The following is a 23,376-nucleotide window of genomic DNA, read 5'->3' as shown; positions in this document are numbered from 1 at the left end:
ATAATAGGACAAGAGCCATATGTTAGCATGATGCTTCAATTGAACAACTTGTGTAGAACAACAACCACGTATTCCATTATAAGTAGCTACCATACCACTGTATGCATGTGCAAATTTAACCAATGTATGAACATTTCAAAATACTTTTGTATTTATTATTCCTTGATGTGGATAGTTTGGATATATCCAACATTCCCCACTGATTAGCAAGCATAAAGTAAAAGGAAAATAGAAATACAGAAATCCATGTCAGCACAATTTCATGTTCTTCCATTTCTAATTAATTTGTAACTAGCTTTGATAACATTTGTTGGAAAACCACATTGTGCTAAGGGACCTCCAGGACTTAAGTATGCTAATTTTAAAAAGAACATGAACCTTCTTTATATTATATAGTAGGGAAGGAAATCTATCTATATATAAGATTTGACAATTCACATTCTGATTCAAAATTTAGGTTTCTGCCTAGCATGAGAGAAAGAAAGGATGCATACAGACATTCTAGCTTTACACATACACAGATAGACAGACAGACAGGTCTCTCTAGAAGATTGGGGCATTCTTGAATAGCATGGAAGGGGGAGGGGAAAGGGCGACTTTCGGTCAAAATGGGGAGGAGCAAATTATGTTGTCTTCTTTCTGTTTTAATACTTTCTTTGCTTGGTTTGGGAGGAGAATGCTTTGAATTAGGCTGCTCCTCCTGTAAGCAGAGTGGAATTTGGTCAAGCTGTCTCAACAATCCTCCTTTCTAGTAGCATAGTGCAATAATATGAATTTAGTCATTAGTCCTCGTGGTTTTATGATGATGGGAATATTCATTTCTTGGTAATAGTCATCACATCAGTTAGTTCATAATGTAGTAAGTTGGTCATGTTGAGTTTCAAGGGTTTCATGCTACTGAGACATTTCACCTGAAAATATGCCCTGATGGTACTGTCATGGTGCAGCCTTCTCCACCCTGAACAGCACAGTGCAAGCTGATACTTCAAAATCCTTTTGCTGCAAGCTTTTGTGGAGCAGAGAATGCATCTATACAGTTGAATTAATTCAGTTTGACACTACTTCAGTTCCCATGTTTCAATACTATGGAATCATGATTGTTGTAGTATGGCATTTTAGCTTCTCTGCCAAAGATACTGTTGCCTCACCAAACTACAGCTCTAGTGATTCCATAGCATTGAATCATTGCAATTAAAATAGTGTCGAACTTCATGAATACTACTATATAGATGCACTCAGGGAAGAGAAGGAAAAAAGTATCTGTAGAGTTGCCTGGTTAAAGTTGACATTTTGGGGCCAAAACCTAATGATGTTGTCAAAGGTGGGGGTTGGTGATAATACAATGGTAATATTACAAATGGCAGCTCCAGTGATGTCATTAAGCATGATATCTTAAGCATAACAGTATCTTTATGGAGTATACCATTCATATTTTTTTTTTAAATCCCCCAAGTGTAATAAAAATGCACACATTTTTCAAGGCATTATTCTTTCCCTGCAATTATCTCCCTCACTTGAAGGGCTGGTGAATTGGGGCCACATCTTAAAATCTGATACACCTATTTCATATAGAGCAGGCTTGTCCAACCTGCAGCTCATGAGCTGCATGCAGCCCAGGACACCTACAATTGCAGCCCAACACAAAATTATAAATGTACTCAAAACATGTTTTGGCTTATCTGTTGTGGCAGATACCATGAAAATTATACACTGACATTTTTGTTTTGCTCATCAGTTAGTGTTAGCATATTCTATGTGTTGCCCAAGAAAGTTCTTCCTCTTCCAACATGACCCAGGGAAGCCAAAAGATTGGACCGCCATGTTACAGAGTTTCTTTTTGCCTATATGGAACCTGAGGCTAAATGTCTATGCTATGTTCATATTCTGTGATCTACCTCACATTTTATATGGCAATTGTGCTTATCTTATTACTGAATTCACAGATGGGAATCTACCTTTCACTTTATGTGTTTCTTACAGTAGAAAAAGAATGGTCTAGCTGAAGTAAATGTGATACATTTCATTGGTAGATGTGGGTTTATAAACACAAAACAAAACCAAAAACTCAGAAACTACAGTCCAAAACCACCCAAAGTATAGACTTTCCTATTGCTTGAACTTTAAAATCTTTTCCTCCACAGATTTATAAATATAAATTACTTAAAAGATTAATGCATTATCCTCTGCTTGCAGTCAAAAAAGATCCAAGCCCAACTGAAGGAGCTCCGCTATGGGAAAAAGGATTTGATTTTTAAGGTGAGTTTGTCACTTGAGTTGGAGAAGTATATGTACTTATAGGCAGTGTAACATTAAAGTAATCTGAAGCAAATGCTTTTTACTCCCCTTACATGCACACATCCAAAAACATACTGAAAAGGATATAAGTAAATATGATTTATATGATACATTCTTCTATCTCTCTTGGATTTCATCAGTTTTATCACTGTGAAAATTGTTTTAAAGAGCAGAGGTGTAATACCATTTATTCAATGTTTGAAATTTGTGTACATCCAACAAATCACAATAAGTTAAGTTCCCCAACTGTTCTGGAAGCATCTGTCTTGTGATGATGTGACTAATTTGTAGTTTTCTACATATATTAAACATGAAATTGGTATTTATAAACTCTGCACAGGACAAAATGTCCTGTCAGTATGACATTGAAATCTCCTTCATGAAATGCACACAAGTTTTCCAGATTTTTAAAAATAGAGTTTTGACAAGAAGGGTGAACTTTGTGTGTGTGTGTGTGTGTGTGTGTTTGTTTCTATTCTTGTCGGTAAAACATAAATTATTTTTGAAGAAATTCAGAGAATTAAGTAACCGGCTATTCCTTTTATAACTATGATGAGGATTATTGATATGGTGATATTTTACATGTTGTGGAGTTAAATGTGCCCATTTTGTTCTATGGATTGAAATGTGTAAAGGTATATAACACAGGCCAAGTGTCACTACTAGGTAAGCCAGAAATGTCTCCATGTTGCTTGCATTTTGCATGTAGAAGAAAATAAATACCTTAACTTCTGCCATGCACAGCCACTGCCTCAAAGATGCCCTTCAGAGCAGCCTTGTTGGGATTCAGACTGTCTGTGTGTGTATGCAATCATGCAAGGCTGACAAGGAGGAAATAGTACAAAGTACTGAGGTTCAGCAGTCTGGAAAGGGGCATAGGATGCAACTATGTTGCGTATACTTTTGCTTTTTTGGTAGTATCATTACTTGTTAACTGCAATTGCAAAATTGAGAAATTTCAAATACAATAATAATGATAAACAAAATTTGAAATCTCATGAAAAGTTATCAGTCCACTAACTGGACAGGGAAAAGAAGTCACATTTCTTTGAGTTTCTTCCACAGAATGAAGCAAAGCAATTTGACAATTGGAACAAAGGAGGAAAATCCTCTAACCAGGACAAGCTCCAAACTGCAGGCGCTAGAGAACTTCCCCTTTACTTCACGCACGGAAACTTTGGCAGCCACCATATTCTCCCTCTGCTCTATCTTCCAACCTGCCCACCCACCTGTTCTCCTTAATTATCACTGGAAATACCATAGGTGTTCCCACTAGACAGCAGGTCACTAGTTCCTTTTTAAACCACAGAAAACACAGACAAATAGGGCAAAGGGATTAAAAAGTACTGCCTTTTCTTTGGCTCTTTCTTCATTGTATAAAACTAGAAGGTCCTTTCTCACTTGGCCTAGAGATGCTTCAGCCCTAAAATCACTTATTGATAGCCTTTGCCTGCACAAAACAGTTGTTGGAAAAGACTTGGAAAAACAAACTGCCAAGGCCCAAACCTACTTTGTGTTAATGTATGTGTATATGAGAGAAGGGGAGACAGAATGTGTTGCTTATGTGTTCATATGCATGTAATAGAGAGAAAATTCTCATGAACTAATCAATCATGCCTATTTTGATATTCTTGTCTATAAAATAGGTCTATGTATTCTGAATATTAACTTCTTTCTGTAACTTTGGGTGGTCAACCCATGATCCCAGCAGCATTTCATATCCCCCTTGAAAAAAATTCAAAAGCCTTTGAAAAGTTAGCCAAAAGCTAGAAATCAATCCAGATCTTACAAGAACAAGGCACAAAAGTGGAGATTTAGAAGGAGAAAGAGGAGAGAGATGGCTTCAATCCCTGCCCGCTCCTATCCACTTTGGGCTCTTAGTCCAGCTACTACAGAATTCAATCTACTCATTCTATCAACAACCCCCACCCCAATAAAGTATTTTCTCTAGAACGCAGAAGTGCTGGATGAAATGTTTGATCCTTCTGTCTCTGCCATTTATTCACTCTTCTCCTTAGAACTTGTGCTGTGGAAATCACACTACAAATTGGTAATATATCTCAGTTTTTACTTCCAGTAATAATATATGGACAGTAGGCATGAGAGTGGAAGTTTATGTTAAAAACAAATTGCTCTCTACTGGAGCAAACACTGATTTTAATGGAAGTTTCGTTTCCTACTAAGATATGACAATTTTGTTCTCATATACGTGTAGTGGGAAATGTTTCTTGCTGTGTTTCCTGTACGGATTTACTCTTGACCCTCCAATCCGAATGTCTGTGATTAATTTAAGATAAAACAACTTAGATATTTGAACAGTACATATGAAGGGAACATCTAGTTTGTCCTTCAGGCTCACATTTCTGATCTACAACACTGATAAATATTTTCTAGACTAGAATGTTTTTAGAAATGCTTGATTCTTTGATAATCAGTTACATGAATGTGATTTGTAAATCACATTATAAGATGATGTTTTTGAGTAAAATGTTCCATTTGCAATTTGAAACTTCATTGTGTTTGTGGTACCAAATTCCATCTGGTTTGTGTAATGGGATAACTATGTCGATGTGCTGAGTAGAACATACAATGTGTAAAACATACAACATGCACGGATTAGTGATAAGAGTGTATCCATTTCGAGCTGGCCCATGCATCCTGGGAAAAGACAGCTTTGGCAAATTAGTTCATTATATAAATGGGGCCCTACCTCCAAAAATGATGACTTGTGGTGGCTTACATAAGTAAAATGCAAAATTGTTGGGGTTTTTTTTAAAAACCCACATAAAAACAGATAATCTTTGTATTACACATGAAAGTTATACAGCATTCTGTCCACATACGCATAACTACCCAAGCTTTTCCAGGCCTTCCGGAATAAGAATTTGTGCCTTCTGAAAAATCTGTCTTGAGGATTATTGGACTTCTCATACAGTGTGTGAATGGATATGCTTGTTTGGAGAAGCCATCAGTAATGTTTTCTGTATAGGCTGCCCTATTTTAAAAAAAGATCTTTGAGCAGCTTAAATAAATAAAAACAAGCAAAGAAGTAGCAAAAATGTAACACAACAAAATGTGATCAAAATAATGAGCAGTGAACAAAGCATGTGAATGAAAACCAATTTAAAAGCTGCAGTAAGATTTAAGTCACCAGGAAAAAAAGAGAACAGAGGGAATTCTGCAAAAAGAAAAATACCTTTGGAGTTTAATTAGGATGCTTTTCTTAAGTAGTTGGGGAAGAACAAGACGTAGAGCTCCACCCAACATTATGCAAGAAAACTGCTTTTGTGTGGGTGGGTGAAGGAGATAATTTCAGAGAAATAAATTTTATTTATTTTATATGATAATCCTCAGTTTTTTTAAAACATAAGTTTTTATATATTTAACAGACCAAAGCATAAACATTAGTGAAGTAGTTTTGGTAATGCAGGAACAAAATTATAAGAGTATTTTAAAAATGCAATGGGAAACTATAATGTGGACTTTATGATACAAAGGAGGTAAACTGATATTTAGACATTACGTTGCTAGTCAGCTTCCTTTCCCATAATAAACCCTGTCTCCTGCTATTGACAGCTAAACCATAAATGGCAGCAGATCACACCATATACCCATCACTTACTTAGTGCAATGAGGCATGTCAGCGCTGAAGTGACATCAGAGAATTCTCCTCCTTGCCCAATCCTCACACAAACTATTTCCAAGACAGTAATTTTTTCAAAGGGTAAATTAGGGGTTGTAATTTCTAAAATAGCCTTATTCAAAATTGCAAAATTACATGTGTGTGTGAGAGAGAGAGAGTGTGTGTATATACACACACACACACACACAGAAGTGCTGGAGGGTATGTTAAGTGGTTATGCAGAAGTATAACTACAGGACCATGGAATTGGGAAAGTGGCATGAATACAGAGAGATGCTGTAGTGTGGGTACTAATCTCTGTCTGTTGCCACTAACAGGAAGCTTATCTTTCTATGATAAAGAAGAAAAATGCAATACATTGCAATATAGAACATTTCATCAATGTTGAGGTTTCCGTGTTGCAGTTGCATATCATTCCAGGTGGTATTAAGTCAGTTTTCCAGTTGAGTGTTCCAATAAGAGACATTGTGCTCAATGAATTTTGGTGTAATGTTGTTTAACTTTCATGGATTTGGAAACCATATGAAAATGTGAGGAAAGCTATGGACCCAATCTTTGGACCTAAATATAATTTTTAAAGTATGAAGAAGAAAACTTGGAAGGGAGGACACTCTAATTTTCCTGTGCCCAGTTCATGAAGCTCATCCACAGAATTCCTCAGGTTACAGGATAAGAGTGCATGACACCAAGTAGTAAGACCAGTGTGCTCTCAGCCAAGCTTAGATCTGGTGCAACTGGTATTACTAATGGAATGTTATATTGTCTTGCATGAGAAGTCAGGGTGACGAGCCACGGGAAAAGGTTTCGTTTGTAGTACAAACTATTTCTACAGTGGCTCAAAGAGCTGGGCATGTTTAGCCTGCAGAAGAGAAGGCTGACAGGAGACATGATGGGCATGTATAAATATGTGAGGGAAAGTCATAGGGAGGAGAGAGCAAGCTTGTTTTCTGTTGCCCTGGAGATTAGGACAGGGAACAATGGCTTCAAACAACATGAAAGGAGATTCCGCCTGAACATTAGGAAGAACTTCCTAATGGTGAGAGTTGTCTCAGTCCCAGAGTGTAGTGGAGGCTCCTTCTTTGGAGGCTTTTAAACAGAGACTGCATTGGTGCTTTGAATGCAACTTTCCTGCTTCTTGGCAGTGTATTGGACTGGACGACCCTTGAGGTCTTTTGCAACTCTATGATTATATGACTGTATGAATCTAGGAAAAGGGAGCTGAAATCCCATCAACTTGTTTCTTTTGGTGTTGTACAATTATCCACATAGCTTGCATAATATCAGTTTCTCAAGGTAGTGTTTGCATCAAATCTACAATGTAAGAAATCCATTAGTACTTCTGGTAGTTTTGGGAGAACGTTCTTTCAAAATTTCTTCTGGTGAGTGGGATCCAGAATTGGATGGTTTTATCAGAGTTGGGAAAATCCTAAAATATCTTCAGAGGTCAGAGTAGCCACTTCTGATTTGGGTTGCTTCCTAGATCACCAAAGATTGTTGTCTGTTCCAAGACTTCAATGTGAATTAAATGGAATACTATTCTGTCAAGTAGTACTTTTCAGTGTGTTGCTCATAGTTTATAACAGAACTAATTATATGTTAAAATAGATTTTAATTATTTAAAAAATGTAGAAAAGCAAAGGACCATGATATAAACCTTGACAATACAGTGCTTAAGCTAAAAGAACACGCAGTAATTACTAATTATAACAATTATCCTTTCAAATACAATCCTATTTAGTTACACCATGTTTCATCTTACTAAATATTACTAAAATAATAAAGTAATGTGTATAATATGAGAAAAATTCATTTTGCCTAACTGAATACAAATTAAGGATTGCTGTATTGTTTTGTTTTAAAGATTACTATTTAGTTATTTAACTTGAGCTATTTGTGCTTAATGTATTACTGAAAATATAGAGGTGGATAATTATGCTCTCCTCCCTTTATATTAGAACATCAAACTATGGTGACCTAGAAATGATCTGCCCAATCAGAATTTTGGAAAGCAAAAGAAAAGGAGTGATTTGATCATTTATACAGCTGGATGATACTTCAAGGGCCATCTGGTCTAACCTTTACTAGTGTGGGAATCCATAGCTAAAACATTCACAAAAGGTCTCTATTCAACTTACCTTTAATAATGTCCAGTGAAGAAATAAAACATTTTCTACAATTAGTCCATTATCAAACTTATCTTATCATTAGGAAGTGCTTTCTAATGATTACTCAAACCGCATTGAGTCGCCCACGGGCTGAGAAACTGCAGTATACAAATAAAGTAAATAAATATTGCTAACCTAGAATATCATCTTTAGCAAAATGAGGAGTCACATACACAAATAAGTATTTTTTATTTACTTACTATTTATGGAACTTTCTGGGGTGGGTGTCCAGATGTTCTCCTGGAACTTCCCAGGAAAACACCTGGACACTCTAACCCCCTCCCCAAAAAACCCAACAAGCCCTTTTAAAAAGAACTTATCCAGCCTCCATTGGAGAGCTGTGGCAGCGTTCCTGATATGAAGAAATGACGCGCCAGGAGAAAAGGGAGGGGGGGGGGGGGTCAGGAGCAATTTTCCTCCCACTCCACCCCCAATTCTCCTCGTGCGTCATTTCTATGTGCTAGGATAGTTGCGGCAGCTCTCCAATGGAGGTCAGGCAAGTACTTTTCTTTTTTTAAAGGGCTTTTTCAGGTCTTTTGGGGAGGGGGTTGGCATTCTCACAGTTTTCTGGGCTAATCTAGCCCAGAAAACCATAGGAATACTGTCTGGACTGCAGTCCAGATACTGGAACTAGTGGGTTTATTCTACACCTTCCAAGAAGGTGTGGAATAAACCCACTATCAAATTAATTCACCACAAACCAGGGTTTTTAAGCCCCTAAGTCACATTGTCTTTCAGATACTGGGTTCTGCATATATGATTCCCCTGCTTGATCCAGTAGAGTGTAGTATAACAGATGAGGAGGTACCAAATATTGGTAACAACTGCAACAGTGGTACAGATGAAACTGAAATAATAAAGCAAGAACCTATTAAAGGGCAGAAGAACAACAACAAAGTAGCTGGGGAGAATGAACTGTCTTAGAAGTCTTTACACTCGTGCAAAGGGCTTGGAAAAAATGTACTTAGATGCTTCTTGAGGTCCCATCCAACTGTATGAGTATATCATTGTATGTATGACCTTCAATGGGAAAAGAAAGTGAAATTAAATCACTATTTTCTCTTAACAGTAAACTGCTATAAATCCAATTTTGTCATTACAGACTCCATGCATTCAGATTCAGCTGCCTTAAGAAGAGCTGTTGTCTAAGTAAAATTGTGTAAATTTGGCTGAATTAACAGTGCAACCCTCTTACCTGGGAAAAGGTTTCAGTAAACTAATTTGACTTCCTTCTAAATTGCGTTTATAGAACCGTGATATGTGCTATCATGCTTGCTGGTTTCATCTCAGAAGTATATTATTTGTTTTTATTCCCAAATTGCACACTTCATGTTAGTATGAAAGATAAATTATCTGGATGCAGCATCACTGCAATGCAGCACCACTGCCTTGTCTGAGAATAGCAATAGTACAGCACAGTAGACACTTTAGGATTGTTTTCTCCTTAGTAGAACTAACTGTTTATGTACCTCTCTAAGCATTGTGCACAGTAGTCATTTAATATGACAGTGGAAGTAGGAACATGATTCTCCTCCTGCAGGAAAAGGGAATTCAGATTAACCCATCTCAGCAACTAAGTGTTGTTTCCCTTTGAAAATAGAAAGTCCTTTCATCATACCAAATGGAAGTTCCAGTAAACATTCATATATCCTATAAAATGCATTTTAAAATGCATTTTAATCTGTCAGTCACTTGTTTTGTATAAGCAAATCCAGATTGATAAGTAACATTCATGGTAAGATACAAATGTAGAAATAAACTGAACTACCTTCTACAGTCACATCCAGAACTTAGATGTTTTATTTTTTGACTATGATTTCCAGAATCCCTAAGAAGTGTATTTGCTAGCCATGCTGACAGTGGAAACTTGAGTGTTGTGGTCAAAAATTTACTTTTCCAAGGTGTTGTCAAATGACAAAGTCCCTTTCATGCAATAATGCCAATGTTAAGATTAAGTCCACACATGCACAACACCATGCTTCTCAGATCAAATGCAACCTACAAATCTGATTTTGAATCTCTATATTTAGCCATCTTAGTGCATCTTTTCCCCTTCTTCCTATGGGGCCCTATCTTTAACACATATTTGCCATATCATCTGTGTGATGGAAATTGCTGTGCACTTGGCCTCTTATAGCCATGAATTCAACATCCATGGATTCAATCATACATGGCTTTAAAAAACTATTTTTAAAAATCCCAAAAGCAAAACTTGAGTTTGCTATTTTATAAAATGGACCATTTTACTATGCTGTTGTATATAATGGGACTTGAACATCCTTGGATTCTGGAGTCAATAGGGAGTCCTTGAACATAAACCCCAGTCAATACCAAGGGCCCACTGCACCTATTGAATCAATGTGACCTGGGCACAATGGTAACAATTTAGTTTGAAGATTCTGTAATGATCATGCTAATTTTATATAACAAAAACCAAAAATAAATATATGCATTTTAATTTTTTGATATTTACCACAAAAACAACTTGAAGTCTGAATTTTTGTTGGAAAACAAAAATAAAATTAACACATTCCCTCATGCATAAATACCCTTATGGCCTGCTCTTACTATGGCCCATGATCTGTGTTTCTATTTATTTATTTATTTATTTGGGGTTCTTTTACCCCGCCCTTCTCACCCCGAAGGGGACTCAGGGCGGCTTACAAAAGCAAGGCACAATTTGATGCCTGCATCATAAAAACAATCAACACAAAATTACATCAATACACAGTTAACACCAAATATACATTATAACCATAAAATCAATAAAATCAATAAAACCAAATACAAACCCAGATTCTCCTCTTACATGGTCAGCGTTCACTACTCATAGATCTCGTTTTACATTCCACTTCATCAATCCTGCTGGTCTTACTCGCCTGGTTGTCTGATTTAATTGTCGGAGTGCCCAAAGGCCTGGTCCCATAGCCAAGTCTTCACCCTTCTCCTAAAGGCGAGGAGGGATGATGATGCCCTGATTTCCCCCGGGAGTGAGTTCCACAGGTGAGGGGCCACCACTGAGAAAGCCCTGCTCCTCGTCCCCACCAGCCTCACTTGTGACAGTGGTGGAGTCGATAGCAGGGCTTCCCCAGATGATCTCAGACTCCGAGGTGGGACGTAGAGGGAGAGACGTTCGGACAGATACACTGGACCGGAACCGTACAGGGTTTTGTAGGTCAAAACCAGCTCCTTGAATTGTGCTCGGAACTGAATCGGCAGCCAGTGGAGCTGGCATAGCAGGGGGGTGGTATGCTCCCTGTATGTCGCTCCGGTGAGCAATCTGGCTGCCGCTCGCTGGACTAGTTGAAGTTTCCGAACAGTCTTCAAGCGCAACCCCACGTATATATTCATTATATTCTTTATGCAGAGCTATATCCTTTTTAACTTTGGGGGGAAATGTGAATGGGCCACACTGCCAGGTATTGGTCAAGTGGGACCAGTTCTTCCATTTACATCCAAAGTCATACCTGCTAGGATCCCAGGAGACCCAATTTTGAATCCCTGCTGATCCATTGAAGCCCACTGGGTTTTCTTGGGGATGTGATACTCCTTTTAGCTTTAGATGAAGACAATGACAAATCTTCTGTGAATAAATCTTGCCAAGAATGCTCTAGGATAGGTTACAATAAATCAAAGTTGACCTGAGGGAAAGTTACAGCAATAAAGAGACATTCAAGATTGACACTACAGTAACACTGGCAACTTGACTGGAGCAAATGAGAGAAAAAGAAATGACATCTCTTATTTCCCCCTAACCTGAACAGAAAGTGGGAAGCAAAAACTTAACATTTGTTCCCCACCAAAATCCTCATCAGTCACTTCTCCAACATCTCTTTGCAATAGGAAAGTTCTCATCAATAGTAGTAGGCTGGGGTGGAATGCTTTTGAAATAATGCTTAGCAGGTGGGAAGTGTTAAAGCTCCTTCACCAAATAATCTTCCTGGTCCATTCTTCTCTTCCCCTCTTTGCTTAATAGTCAGACAACATCAAACTGTATTACAAATTTCATTACATCTACTTTGGCCAAAGGCAAAAGGAAGAATTACAAGAGTTGTACTTCAATAGATCCAATGACACTTTCCATTTTAGGAATTCTTGTTAGCAGAATCCATATTTTCAAATTTTGAGTCTGTGTATTCACAGCTGCCAGGGATGATGTTAATGTTCACAACTTCCTTGATGATTAGGAGCAAATCCAAAACTTTCATGTTATTTTGGTATCACTTTCTATTTTGCCTTGTTCCTTAAAAAAGTCTTGGTTATTGGTTACATTTCAAAAGATAGAGAAAGATGGGTAAGTTAGCATTTCATTTCAGTTTGACCAAAATTTATCACAATTTGTAAAATTCAAGCATGGAAGAAAGTGATGAGAAAATTTGCTTGGGGAAGTGAGAGCCTTGTTTTATTTGCACTCCACATCAAATATATTGTTTGTTATCTTTCTTACTTCAGTCTTTGCTGTTTGTTATCCACCATAAAAAGGCCAAATGGGGGGATCATTATCAAATCTTGGCTTGAATGTACTTGCTACAAATCTCTTCAAAATGTATGTATGTATGTATTTCATACATTTGTACCCAATCCTTTTCACCACCTGGGGGCAGGGGCGGGACTAAGGGCATCTTCACAACAAGCACTCATTTGAATGCTAACCAAAATAAATTGGAAGAGATCATATGGGGGGAGGGGGGGGGGGGTTCAGTGATTCCTACAATGATACTCAAAATAACTCAACTGTGCTTCTTAAACTTCAGGTTTTGATTTCCTTTTCAACTCTCTCCTCCAAATGTAAAATCCTAGGTAACTTTTTGAAGAAAAAGAAAAAACCTAATGCTATAAAATGATTCTGTTTAAATAATGAAAATGCATAAATAATTACACACAGAGCTATGTCATCTTTACTTCAAAAGGTCACTGACTTTTGTCCAGGAAGAATGTAACTGTATGCATTCTTGTCTGGGAGCAAACGTCTAACATAAAATTATAAATGCATAAGAAAGAACAATGTCTCCCACTGCACACATTAGAAAAAAACTGTGAAGAATACGCAGAAATTGAAATGGCCTTATTATGCCACTTCACTCTACTAGCACTATTTAAAGAATTTATAGTAGCTTTTGGAAATCAAAAACAGGAAGCTGATAGTTTTCCTGATCGAAATCACAGTGGTGACTTCGCTAAAGATAAGAAATAGATACAGAAACTCCCAGCTAAATCCAATATGTTATCTTAATAACAACCGACGTAAGCCTGAAGACAAGGATCTGAAGGATATTATATTTTTATTGCTGAGTTGCTGTTAGCATATTGTTTGGTGGAAAAAAATGACTGAAACCTATTTAATTCTGGATGAGTATGCTGAGGACTTCTGAACTGGCAGCTGCTTTTTTATTTTTATATGTTTTTAAAAACTCCCTGCCCTTATCAACAAGTGTCATTACTAAACCTCTGCTGCTTCATCAAAGATGATTTTTCTAGGAGAAAAGAACCAAGTGCTTTAGCATTTCACGTACTGAAATGTGTAATCAGTCATGAAAAATTGTGTCTCTTCTCTGCCCCCGCCCCAAGGTGGTATTGAAATGTTCATTTCTCTAAAACAAGAGAGAAAAATCAGAATGATTCTTGAAACGAGATAATGCTAAATGTGCATTATAGGGATACAACTGAGCTTGTAAGCACGAGATCAAGCCATGTTCTATCCATTCATGCATTACAATGTGTCTTGGTTAAATTGTGGGGCAGGTAACTGTCTGTTATTAGTGGCCATTGTCTGTTCCGTGAATCAGCAGTTTTTGACAACTACCCATATTATGAAGCCAAAATTTCAGCGTTATATATTAAATGACCTGATGCAAAAGAATACAGAGCTCAATCACTCTGAAGTGTTATGAAGAAGCACAAATATTACAGGACGCATGGAATGAGACTGAAAAGTGTTAGATATGTGGAACCACTTATTTATGTGCTGCATCTTAAGGAAGTATCATCTGGAAATAATTGTGCCCTGATAGGAAGCCCTTGCAAGAAATGAAAGAAATAAGGAAAGGAACTGATACTTTAGGAGAGGGGGCAGAGGGAAACAAAGCCAATGTGGCTTGATGGATTATGGGTGCATAAAATGTTGTTCTCATTGTATGAAGAATCTCAGAATGCTATTGTCATTGATGTTCCATTCTGGTTTTTTTTTTAATATTTGGGTTCCAATATGTCTTATTTTATTCCTCCACAGAAAAGTATGCATGTGCTTTTGTGCATTTCCCCCCCCAAAATATCCACATTTTGTAGATTGTCATTTACATGTGTGCTTATGTACCATTGGTTAAAGCATGCTTGTATTCATTTATCACATGAATACAAGCCATTTTTGCCTTTAGTTAAAGCATACTTGTATTCATTTGTCATTTATATTTCAAATGTACACATAAATTCACTTGTTTTTCTTCAAAAAGCCACACAGGCCACATGAACATATGAAGCTATGAGGCAAGGTGGAGTTCATCCTGCTGCACCAACACAAGGGATGTCAAATAGTACATTTATCCCTCTATACGACCCCCCGGTGACACAGTGGATTAAACCCTTGTGCCGGCAGGACTGAGGACCAGCAGGTCGGAGGTTCGAATCCGGGGAGAGCGTGGATGAGCTCCCTCTATCAGCTCCAGCTCTCTATGCGGGGACATGAGAGAAGCCTCCCACAAGGGTGGTAAAACAACAAAACATCCGGGCATCCCCTGGGCAATGTCCTTGCAGACAGCCAATTCTCTCACACTAGAAATGACTTGCAGTTTCTCAAGTCACTTCTGACATGACAAAAAAAATCCCTCTGTATCCATAGATTCAACCATCCACAGATTCAAACCATCCACAACTTGAAAATATTCCATAAAACAAAACAAAACAAATCCAAGAATCAAACCTTGATTTTTGCCACATTATATAAGGGATACCATTTTACTACACCATTGCATATAATATGATTTGAGCATTTTTCAATTTTTGGAACCACAGGGTCCTGAAATCAAACCCCAGTGGACACCAAGAGTCCACGAGATTTCAGTACTGGTGCTCATTGCTATCCATCCCAAGCTTTGTATGGCTCCTTGGCTGGACATTTCCACTAGTATTTCAGAAAACTTGCTAGAAACCTTGATCTGCTGAATATTTTATGGATTTCACTGGTGAAATAGTGAATGTAAGACACATAAATGTGTTCACCTTGGATGTTGGGTCTACATCCACAGAATATTTACAGTGACTTATGGAGGTTCTGGGTTTTGAATTGATTTCTCAGCAATACTGATTTGTCTGTTTGTTTAACTTGTCTAAAGAAACTAAACAACTCTGTGAATAAGAGAACTAAACCACTCCATAGTTTGTATCTGTTATCTTTTTTGCTGACAGAAATATCTTTGACCAGGGATTCCATTAGTAGAACAGGGAGGAAGACATTTTTCATTCCTTTGCCCTTCATCCTGTTCACTTCTTCCAGTAATGTTTCAAAGGGACTTCTTGCCTTCCAGTTCAGATTTTGGGGCACATGCAGGAAGCATCTGGAGATGGAAGCTCCCACTAAATCAAACAGACTTTCTTCAGCCACCAATTGCATAAAACCTGCTATTTGATGTTTTCTTTGTCACAGTGAAACACAGCCTTTCAAATTTCACCAAAATATGGTAGTAAGCTAGATAAGATATGCAAAGTTGGCTTACTTACTAAATCACTCAGATTTACTAACTTCAGGTAGATAGCAAATAGGCTACTAATCTTCTAGGACATCAAACAGCTGTGTATATTGCATTTACCGGCTTTGAGTTAGACTTTTAAAGGACTGTTGTTTCAGATCTTGTCTTAAGGAGCAAATTAATGACTCCAGAAGCTGTACTGCATGCTTAATGGACTGCAGTAAAGTCTGCTTTGATGCTACTGTAGCCTGGGGTGAGCAATACTTTTTATATACTTTAGGGATTCTTGCCTCCTGGGATTTCTTTGCATGTTCATTATGCATAGCTAACTTAATTAATTCCAAATTCTTCAGTGCAAAGGAAAAATATATATCTTTCATAAAGCTTTGTGTATAGTTGCATGGTACACCAAATCCACTTTGCCTAAGAATATATGTACATCTAAAGAGGTTTTACACAAAGTTTACATGTGGGATCATGAACGGGACACATGTATTGCATGTAATCCATACAATATCATTGTAACAACAACTCCACTTTCTGCCAGTTTGTTTCCTGAGACAATTTATAGTACTGTTTATCACTTCAGGCCATGTGATGAACTTTGCACTCCTACACAAGATTGCTCAGGCATTAAGAACTTGGGAGAATTCATTCTTTCACTCCCATTGCCCTCAAAAGCATATATGGTTGAAATGGGAGAGAGCCTTCTTGGTTGATTCTCTAAGGCATCTAAAATACTCTGTGTATAGAAGCTATAAAATCTCCCTCCATTTATTTTTCTTTTTTCCCCCTTTTCAATGAAAATATTTTAAATTATTTTTGTGGACAGTTTAAGTATTTTAAAAATAACTTTGCATATTAATCTGTATGTTATTTTTATCTGTCTCTATCAGAATTATTGTAAAAATGAATATAAATCAACTTGACCATAGCACCATGGAATGCTTGTTTGTATGGTATGCATGTTGCATTGTGTATGTTTATCCACAATCTCAAGTAGCTTATAAATTATTAAAGCATGATATAAGCTGATTCAGGACACATATGTTTTAGACTAACTATCCTTTTTAATGTTTCTGTCAATATTTTCTATAGCCATTTTAATTTCCCTCTTAATTATGTCTGCTCTATAATTAATCACAATATATTTAATAGTGAGACTGTGTATTTGACAGCTTTGGTCTCTTGTTTATAATGATGGCAAGATTCACAAAGGAATACATTATAATATTGATTTATTGAACGTTTCCTGAATGCTATTGTTGTTTGTTGTGTTTGTTGTTTCCAGAGGAAGCAGGGTCAGACACTATCCTAGTCCATGGGTTTGTATAATACCCCAAATGCACCATATATCCTCTGATTTTGGAAGTTAAGCGTAACCATCTATGGCTAGTATCAATTAATACCAGGTACTATATCTATATTTAAAGGGAAGGAACACAGAAGTATTATTTAACAAAGAAAAATACACGATATTTATGGAGTGACCATAAGTTAATAAGCAACTTGGAGGCATATACACATTCACCTTCTAAAATAGTGATATTGGTTTCTTCTATGTAAACTGCAATTTGTCTTGGGAAAAAGAGAAGCCTGTTCGAGAGTTTCATATCATGCTACCTTGGTTCCTGTACAAGGAGAAAGGTGGGGTATAAATTCAATTAATAAATTTCAAGATTTCATTTTGAAAATTGGAAGTTATTTCCATGAGTGTGCATCTCAAAGTGAAGAAAAAATTTCATCTCCATTTTAATGAAGAATGAAATTGGAAAGAGCTATGAAAAAAGCATACTCTTGTCAGTTTCCTTTTCTCCCCTTTTTCTGCCATTAGTAGTGCTATGTGGTGATTGCCACCTCGTCTCGATATGCTTTGGAAAATGACCCTGAATTTCCACTTAGCATAATTTCCTGGATTTCTATGAGCACAGTAGCTCCCTAACCACCCCCAATCTTTTTGTGTCCTTATGAAAAAATACCAATATACCCAACCCCAATACCCCATACCTAACTGTAAATTGAATTAGAAAGGTTGAAAAGAGGACATTTTTACTTCTGCTAAAATATATTGGTATGAGCACTGTACTCTGCAAGAAACTGAAAATAATCTGAAGCAATGAAAGAATGTCAGGTGCACCAAACATATGTTGGATTTAAAGAACCATGTGAAACTGGCTGCTAGCATTGTTTCATAACCACTTTTACTTGAGACTACACTATTGTTCTACTTGTGGAAGAAATTATTACATGTAGTTCTAATATAGTACAAGTGAGGTACAAAATTCTCTCTTCCACCTTATGAAATGCCACCTTACTTTATGAAGGGCACCTTTAGATTCAACCTATTGATTTTAGATCTTCTTCATTACTTGTAAAGTTTCCTCTTCTACATCAAATGTTTACATTAAAATTCATTACTATCTATTAGGGCTGGGCGGTTTCGTTTCGTTAATTTGTAATTCATTAAAAATTCGTTATTTTTTTATAACGAAGCGATAACGAACCATTCTGGAGCAACTTAAAAATGAAACGAATTTTTAAATTCGTTTCGTAAATGCTTCGGATTCGTTATGTATTCGTTTCGTTATCGGTTTGAGGTCATTTCGTTATTATTTCCGCATGTCTGGGGCAAGTTTTATAGTTGTTTTTTGTTTAATTACTGAACTTTTTAAAAGAAAAATTTCGGAATTCTTTTAAATATCGAAACGCAAAACCCCCCAAAAAACGAATCGATTTTAGAAACAAATTTTTCCGTTGTTATCCAGGCCTACTATCTATGCACTATATATCTTAAAAGAAGTGTCTACACTAAAAGAAGTGTCTACACTAAAAGAAGGCAATATGTGTTCTATATATTTAAATAAAGGTACATTTACTTAGTTCAAATTATTTTTCAGCAGGAAAAAAAGCAGAATCACATATTCCTATTGAATTGCAGGATTTTATATATCAACACTCTCATGTTCTTGATATCTTATTTGATGGTGTGATTAGGGCACTGTCCCAACCACAGTGCACAATCATTAGCCAAAAAAATTAACCTTGTGGAGGACAAGCATGGTTGGATTGGATTAGAATGATTGTAAATACTTGTTTCTCCATTAAAAAAATGCTGAAAGCATTCAGGTTTCTGGTTATTTCTCTGTTCTGTTGACCTCTCATCCACCACTTTTTTGTGTATCTCCTTGGTTCATTTGTCATATCTCAGTACTGGTCCAGGGAATGGGAGAACCAAAGGGAAATGTAGAAACAGAAGCTGGGAGTGTGCTTGCCAAGAATCTTTCTTTCACCATAATTGAATCTACATGAATCATAGAATCATAGAATCATAGAATCAAAGAGTTGGAAGAGACCTCATGGGCCATCCAGTCCAACCCCCTGCCAAGAAGCAGGAATATTGCATTCAAATCACCCCTGACAAATAGCCATCCAGCCTCTGCTTAAAAGCTTCCAAAGAAGGAGCCTCCACCACACTCCGGGGCAGAGAGTTCCACTGCTGAACGGCTCTCACAGTCAGGAAGTTCTTCCTAATGTTCAGATGGAATCTCCTCTCTTGTAGTTTGAAGCCATTGTTCCGCGTCCTAGTCTCCAAGGAAGCAGAAAACAAGCTTGCTCCCTCCTCCCTGTGGCTTCCTCTCACATATTTATACATGGCTATCATATCTCCTCTCAGCCTTCTCTTCTTCAGGCTAAACATGCCCAGTTCCCTAAGCCGCTCCTCATAGGGCTTGTTCTCCAGACCCTTGATCATTTTAGTCGCCCTCCTCTGGACACATTCCAGCTTGTCAATATCTCTCTTGAATTGTGGTGCCCAGAATTGGACACAATATTCCAGATGTGGTCTAACCAAAGCAGAATAGAGGGGTAGCATTACTTCCTTAGATCTAGACACTATGCTCCTATTGATGCAGGCCAAAATCCCATTGGCTTTTTTTGCCGCCACATCACATTATTGGCTCATGTTTAACTTGTTGTCCACGAGGACTCCAAGATCTTTTTCACACGTACTTCTCTCGAGCCAGGCGTCACCCATTCTGTATCTTTGCATTTCATTTTTTCTGCCAAAGTGGAGTATCTTGCATTTGTCACTGTTGAACTTCATTTTGTTAGTTTTGGCCCATCTCTCTAATCTGTCAAGATCGTTTTGAATTCTGCTCCTGTCCTCTGGACTATTGGCTCTCCCTCCCAATTTGGTGTCGTCTGCAAACTTGATGATCATGCCTTCTAGCCCTTCATCTAAGTCATTAATAAAGATGTTGAACAGGACTGGGCCCAGGACGGAACCCTGCGGCACTCCACTTGTCACTTCTTTCCAAGATGAAGAGGAAGCATTAGTGAGCACTCTCTGTGTTCGTCCACTTAACCAATTACAGATCCACCTCACCGTAGTTTTGCCTAGCCCACATGAACCATGATAATTCTGAATGCTCAAATTAAAAATGTGAACACTATTAAAATATGAATTCTGTTATACATGTCTGATTTCTTATTCCATTTATCCAGTATTGCCTCTCCACTAGAAGAAATACTTTTTATTGACTGCAAAATTCAAACCGGAAAATGTGTTTAAGCATGGAAATATTACTACATGGAAAACTCCCCAAATAAATTATTTCAATATGAACCTGAAAAAGCTAGCATATGGAATGGAAATATTCTTTGGTGTGTTTTCATTTCAATTCTAAGCATCCTTATGTATTCCAGGCAAATGCATAAAAGCACACATGTCATTTTGAAGCCTGCATCCTTTATTATAATGAAGCTGAGTCAAGCCTTGTGTTAAATGCAATGCTTGATGTGGGCAGGGATGGCGACACAATTTTTCAACTAACTCAATGTAACTTGAACATCTTACTCCCTTCCAGAATTGGGTCTAGGAGTGGCTTAACTTTTGGAAAGTTAAACCAAGCTAAATCATTTTCTGAAGGTAAGAATCATAGTAATTGAGTGTGATAGTCAGTATGCATCCTGTCTAAAAACAGTGTGTATTCAGTCATAAAAAACTACAAGATGTATACTGATAGAAACAGAGTGTTTCCTAATGTGATAAGGTCCCTAGAAATGGTTTTACCTTTATTTGAAGCAAAAGTTCTAGCCTGGATCCATGGGAAAGTCTTCCCTATGCTAGAATCTTTTAAAAATGGGTAAGGTTTGGGGAAATTCCAGGCATTCTTTAAAAAGCAAATAGATTGTGAAAAAAGGCAACTTTATGTATATGTATTGAAAGTCACTGCTTTATTTCTATGGGCTACTCATGTGCATTTTTTATTATGATGATAAAAGCACATATTTAATATTCTGCCAAAAAAGCACCCTAATTTAAAATTCAAATTAAGACCAAGCAATGACAAAAAGATAGGGTGACATATATTCAGATGCATAAAGATTTATAATGGCTTTCATAAGGTAATATTTAGGATACAGAAAAAAAGGTTAATGGTTTCTGTAATCATCATTAATGATCAACCAAAGGTTGCAATGATTCAAAGTACCCACATCTTACGTGATGATTCCTTTGATAGTTTTATAAACTTCTGAGGAAATCAAGAGCCCTTTTAATCTTTCCAAAGTTAGAACTAGTCTTTTGAATTGTTCTGTGACTTCTTTGAATGTGACCTCATGCATTGCCAAGGGTTTTACATCTCTAATTAGCTGAGGGGAAATCCAATTTAGAAACATTCTAATACTTTTCACCACCACCCTGAAGTGGTCTTCAAGTTCTGGATTTATATTTGAATTTAACATAGCCCTCAATATCTAGTCTAAGTTATCAAGTTTGAAAAAGTTACGCAGATAAATGTTACTAGAATAACAAGAGCTACAGCTTTGGAATTTCTTTGAACATTTCCTCCAACATAGCAGGCACAGTCCTTCAAACCTATTTCATATCTGTTGCTATTACTGAAAAAGACTTGGACAGTTTAGTAGTAGACTTCAAGCATGCTGAGACTTTGGTTCTCTCGCTCACTAAATGTTGCCTTTGCTCTGATCGGACCCTTGAAGATATCCTAAGGAGAAGCAGTTGAGATAATTAAGATACTGAAAATACCCTAAACTGGTAGTGAGTTTTTAACTGTAACAAGCCCTAGGCTAAGTGGAGCTTGAAAGAGAATACCCAGCTGTGATGGCATGTAAGACAACTCCAAAGCAGGCCATCCTGTGCCTAAGAGAAAAATGTAAGAGGAAGAGGAAAAAGAGAGGAAAGGTGAGAAAATAGATCCTTATATTCTAGAGTTTAGATACTGTCAAAATTGTAGAGGAAACCGATCATTGGTGCTAAAAAAATTAATCATATTTGTTGGAAAACTCTGTTTTTCCAAATCATTTTATTTGTTCTCTATTTGCTCCTAGAAGTCTATGAAACTAGTATCCACATCAAGGGAAATACTATAGGTTAAGTATTCTTTATCTAACTTGCTTGGGACCAGAAAAGCTTTAGATTTCAGATTTTGGAATGTCTGTATTTGCATATTCATACATAGGTTCCATCTCCAAGATATTTTACTAAGTCTAAACAAAATTTTGGTTTCATATATACCTTATGCACTTTGCTTGAACATAATCTTATACAATATTTGGATTGGGGAAAATACTGGTATTTTGACTGTTAATTTCAAATATTGTATGTTTCTATGTATTATACATTTTTTTTAAAAAAAAACCATTTATAGAGAGTATTGCAATGGCCATGGATCCTCTTTCACTGGAGATTTTTTTTAATTGAAATTGGATACCCATCTCTCTAGAATGATGTTGTTGTAGATTCCTTCAATGATAGGAGGTTGGGCAAAAAAACTGGTTGATTTAGTAACAGTCTTCAAGCATGCTGAGGCTTTGGTTTTCTAGCTCACTAGATGCTGCCTTTACTCTGATTGGGCCATTGAAGATCTCCTGAAATAAAACAGTGGAGATAATTAAGATACTGAAAATCCCCTAAACTAGTAGTGAGTTAGCTTTCCAATATTGCCATCTAGACTTCCATGAAACTATCCTGAATAGAAGCAGCCTTTTCAGTACAATAATTAAGTCGAACATTGCTACCAGGTGCTGTGAAGAGGCAACGGTGTAACTCAGACACCTTAATTGTTCTTCCTGGAGCACTGGCCTTTCCTCTGTCCAGGACAGAGCACTGCATGAACCAAAAATTCCATCCTCAGCTGTGAAAGCAGGCTATCTAATTTCATATTGGCTAGAAGGCACCATCCCTTTTGCTGCAGTCAACATAATATTCAACTGCCAGTAGAGTATGACTCCCATCTCTGCAGGGGTAAAGTTCCAAGATCTTCCATGGATACATGAAGCTATGGATAATAGTAAATCCTATATTTTATCAATTCTTGGGTTGAAAGTATACCATAGAATAACACATGCATACCTAGAGTACCCCAGAAACACTTCTGTTTGAGGGCCTCACTAGGTCTTTCGGTGCTATTCTGTGATCTGCTTCTGCTGGAATCATAGAATCAAAGAGTTGAAGGAGACCTCATGGGCCTTCCAGTCCAACCCCCTGCCAAGAAGCAGGGATATTGCATTCAAATCACCCCTGACAGATGGCCATCCAGCCTCTGTTTAAAAGCTTCCAAAGAAGGAG

At 37.1% G+C, this 23,376-nt stretch overlaps 1 protein-coding gene across 2 annotated transcripts in view; it reads left to right on the top strand.

Moving 5' to 3' along the window:
• The window catches only part of LUZP2 (leucine zipper protein 2), a 462,834-nt gene that overhangs the window by 348,255 nt on the left and 91,203 nt on the right, over positions 1 to 23,376 (top strand). The window contains exon 7 of one of the 2 annotated variants that reach the window (XM_060765867.2): positions 2,194 to 2,256. The exons of the other annotated variant lie outside the window; for it this stretch is intronic. Coding sequence (XP_060621850.2) covers positions 2,194 to 2,256 — 63 coding nt within the window. The remainder of the gene's footprint in view (positions 1 to 2,193; positions 2,257 to 23,376) is intronic. 2 annotated transcript variants of the gene reach the window in all.

Source organism: Anolis sagrei, chromosome 1 (genome assembly GCF_037176765.1).
Source record: "Anolis sagrei isolate rAnoSag1 chromosome 1, rAnoSag1.mat, whole genome shotgun sequence".
In the NCBI taxonomy this organism is placed as follows: Eukaryota; Metazoa; Chordata; class Lepidosauria; order Squamata; family Dactyloidae; genus Anolis; species Anolis sagrei.
Note: the sequence above shows the minus strand (reverse complement) of the source record. Positions and strands in the feature narration are given on the sequence as shown.